The sequence below is a fragment of the Lactuca serriola genome, chromosome 7 (assembly GCF_051521515.1).
Source record: "Lactuca serriola cultivar US96UC23 chromosome 7, Lser_US96UC23_V15, whole genome shotgun sequence".
Lineage (NCBI taxonomy): Eukaryota > Viridiplantae > Streptophyta > Magnoliopsida > Asterales > Asteraceae > Lactuca > Lactuca serriola.
Window position 1 is genome coordinate 31,695,106 of NC_136414.1, and position 3,947 is coordinate 31,699,052.

The following is a 3,947-nucleotide window of genomic DNA, read 5'->3' on the forward strand; positions in this document are numbered from 1 at the left end:
GTTTATTGAATCGTATTCTGTAAGAATGAAAATGAGTGGAAAAACGATGCGTGGGAACAAAAATGAATAAGAATTAGTGTGAATGCATGGGAGTGACAATAATTGTGTGAGGTTGAACGTATTCACATTACTAAACAACTTATTCTCATAGTAATTCTCATAAAATAACATTGTCCACACATCCACATAATAGTTGTTCATCCACATTATAACCTAGCCCCTTTATTCTAAATCTACACTCATAACATACATTTATGTCCCAAGCACGATTACTAGTGTTGTGATTAGAAGATGATGGTATATTGAAAACATCGTGATCCTGATTATGGATATGAAAGAAACTTGGTATTATGGATTATAAATCAAAGGGAAAAAAAAGGCTCTTGATTTTATGGCCTAGATTAAACAAAATTAATACATACAAATTTCCATATATGTATTTTGCCACATCATATCCAACATGACATTTTGCAACCTAAATCTTTACATTTAAGATAGCTTAAGGATTAGTTGAGCATGGTTTGATGTTCCATGACCAAATTACGACCAAGCCAAAACTTCCATGACCAGTTTTATCATTAACCATAATCATAATAGCTAAATTAGTTTTGTTCAATTTTAATTAAATTAAATAACAAATTCACGAATAACATTTACAAGGTCATTGTTTTTATATCATGTTACTAGATGTAAAACCCTTGTATTATACGGGTAATAATAAGTATTTTTTAAAATACAATTTTGAAATTATGAAGAAACATTTTAATTACAATTTATTATAATATTTATTACATTTGATACTTTACATATATAAGTATAAGATTATGTGACTTTTTTATTTTAAAAATTGAAAAAAAAATCATAAATTGACATGTGGATATTATTTATTTAAAAAATATCACAAAATGACAAGTATCAAAATTCATTAGAGATTGACATGTGGTAAAATTATTTTCAGTTATTATAGTAGATTGGTTTATACGGTGTAGTTTCATTATCAATTTTCATTAAACTAATTAGTTTAATGTTTTGATCAGTTGGTCAGAGAATTATTATTAGTTTCATACTAAATGTTACATAACTAATTCTTAAAAACCAAATTATCTACTTTTTTCATCAAGATAAAAAAAAAAAAAAAAAAAAAAAAAACTATTTGGATAATTATGACTAAAAATATTGTAATAAATTACATATAAAAATTATATTTATAGAATTATACTAGTTGATAAGCATATTTGAAATTTAAATATGTTAACATTATATAAAAGTTTTGTTTGGGCTTGAATTTACAAAAGGTCGAATTATTCTTGGGCTAAATACCCCCACACCTTCATAGTAAACCCAGCATGAAAGCCACTTCTTTTATTTCTCTCCTCTTTCTTTGTCTCTGCAACTCCGTGCAACCGCCGCCTGCAGCCGCAGCCTCGGTGAAAACGCCATCGTCTCCACCACTTCCATTTTGCTCATCCTTTTGTAAGGTAGATACCTTTATCTTTGTAGCTCAAATTTTCGTACCTAATTGTTTGTGTGCAAACATCTCCGGACACATACGTCTCTGTTTATTCTTGATTGCCCCTGCATTTTTGAATTTGAAATTGAAGCTCATATTAACTAATTTTCATTTTCAGAATGTTTGTAAGCAGCAAATTGTTCGAGAAAATCGTGATAATTATACCAAATTTTGCAACTAGCATATGAATATTATAGTTTGAAGTTGCGAAATCAATATCTTCTTACTACCTTTGCAGAGAGCAGAGGTGTTAAGATCAACATAATGGCGACCTCAAACCTGAAACTTTTCATGATGAATTCGTGTTCATCAAGGTCAATAACAGGCTTAATTGCAATTCAACTTCGTGATTCTTTATCCAGTTCATTTTGTACCTTGATTGAATCCCCAAAAACTGATGATCCAGTAGAGGTGACTGAATCTCCTGAACTTCCAAATTGGGTTCGAATTTCAGAAAACAAAAATACCAAGATCACGAAAACCCCTGAGGACGATTTTGTCCTCCCTTCATTATCTTCATGGATGGAAAATTACAAACGAAGTGAATCCCAAGAACAGGATAAAGTCACAGTAAGTAATGACACCGAGAGTGATGTAAAAAAGATAACTAAACTTCTGGTGAAGCCCTTTGAATCACTTGATTCTGTCATACAAGTTTTGAACAACTCTGGTGTTACACCATCAGAATATTTAGTTTCTCAAATCTTGAAAAGATTTGATAATAACTGGAAATCAGCTTATGGTGTCTTCATTTGGGCTGAATCCCAAATGGGTTCCAAGTTTTCATCCGATATGTATAATTTATTGGTACACTCTTTGGGAAAATCAAGAAAGTTTGATCTCATGTGGGAAGTAGTGGAACAAATGGTTCCTCTTAGTTATGTTACAGTCAACACCATGGCAGAAGTCATAAGAAGACTTGGAAAAGCCGGATCCCATGAAGAATCCATTAATACATTCAGAAGAATTGAACAATTCGGGGTTAAAAAAGATATTTCAACATTGAACATGTTGATCGATTCATTAGCAAAAGAGAAGAATGTGGAACGTGCAATTGATATATATCAAGAATTCAAGAACGAAATCCCTCCAAATTCGCATACTTTTAATTCATTAATACACGGGTGGGCTAAAGCTAGGAACTTTGAAAAAGCTCAAACCACCATGGAAGAAATGAAGGAACATGGGATTTGTCCCGATGTTGTGTCCTATACGTCTTTAATAGAAGCTTACTCTCGTGAAAAGGATTTCAAGAAAGTTGATGAAATTCTTGAAGAAATGCAAGAAAAAGGATGCCCTCCAAATGTCATCACATACACGATTGTCATGCATGCCCTTGGTAAATCAAAAGAAATCGACAAAGCGTTGAATATTTACGAAAAAATAAAGTCAAATTGCATCCTCGATACATCTTTTTACAATTCGTTAATCAGCATTCTATCAAAATCTGGGAGATTAAAGGACGCTCGCCAAGTGTTCGATGAAATGCCTAGTCAAGGAGCTACACACGACACTCAATCCTACAACACCATGATCACTAGCTTTTGTAGCAACACACAAGAAGAGGATGCACTTAAGATGCTACACGAAATGGAAATGAATAATGTGAAAATGGACTTTGACACATACGCTCCATTGTTGAAGATGTGTTGTAAGTTGAAGAGAATGAAGGTGATTTCTTTTTTGGTGAATCATATGTTGGAGAACAATGTGAGTGTGGGAATTGGGACTTATAGTCTTTTGGTACGTGGGTTGTGTAAGAGTGGGAAAGTTAAACATGCGTGTTTGTTTTTGGAGGATGCAGTTATGAAAGGGTTTGAGGTTTATGATACGATGTTTAAGGTTTTGGAGATGGAGCTTGAGAAACAGGGGATGAATGAAGAGAAAAAGAGGATTCAAGAATTGAAACAAATCCGGCTTGGTTAAGAGGCAATAATATAATGAAAAGATTGTTCCACTTAGGGACGCATACTTGTTTTGACTTTTGAAGAGGGTGTTAACCAATCACCTTTTGATTTTGGTTAGTTGTGAAAATTATGTATTATTTTGTTAAGTTGTTATTAAGTTGTTAACCCTTGATGAATATTGCAATATAATTGTTATTATATAGTTTAAAATTTAAGTTAGTGTTAGCACATTTGTCTTGGGCTCCTTTAGTCTTTAGCTCTTTAGAGTTTTTTTAGCTAGCTTTTATTTTCCCATTCTCCTTGTTTTGTTGCTACATGTTTTTCTATCGAGAGCACTTGTAATTTCTCTCTTTCAATAAGGATGTTGTTCAATTATCACTTAGAACTTGATATGGAACTTTTGGAGCTTAATATGTGTGACATTAGATAGCCAACTTAGACCCAGGGTGTGTTCGGCACGCAGCGTTTGAGAGCTTCTAGCTTTTAAGAAAATGTTCATAAAAAAGAAAAAAATTTCGTTCGGCAATAAG

At 32.5% G+C, this 3,947-nt stretch overlaps 1 protein-coding gene across 2 annotated transcripts; it reads left to right on the top strand.

Annotated features, from left to right (window-relative positions):
- Nucleotides 1-1,351: 1,351 nt before the first annotated feature.
- Nucleotides 1,352-3,642, top strand: LOC145065029 (Pentatricopeptide repeat (PPR) superfamily protein). Of its 2 annotated transcripts, none has more exons than XM_079012371.1 (2): nt 1,352-1,478; nt 1,629-3,642. In XM_079012371.1, exon 2 carries the CDS (start codon nt 1,775-1,777, stop codon nt 3,434-3,436), a length of 1,662 nt encoding a protein of 553 aa, XP_078868497.1. In that variant the 5' UTR covers nt 1,352-1,478; nt 1,629-1,774; the 3' UTR covers nt 3,437-3,642. The 2 variants fall into 2 exon arrangements, with proteins under 2 accessions (XP_078868497.1, XP_078868498.1); XM_079012372.1 differs by having other exon boundaries at nt 1,358-1,478; nt 1,749-3,642.
- The last annotated feature ends 305 nt before the right edge of the window (nt 3,643-3,947 follow it).

Excerpts from the sequence above, each read along its gene's own strand:
- LOC145065029 (XM_079012371.1), top strand. The coding sequence starts at position 1,775 with ATGGCGACCTCAAACCTGAAACTTTTCATGATGAATTCGTGTTCATCA.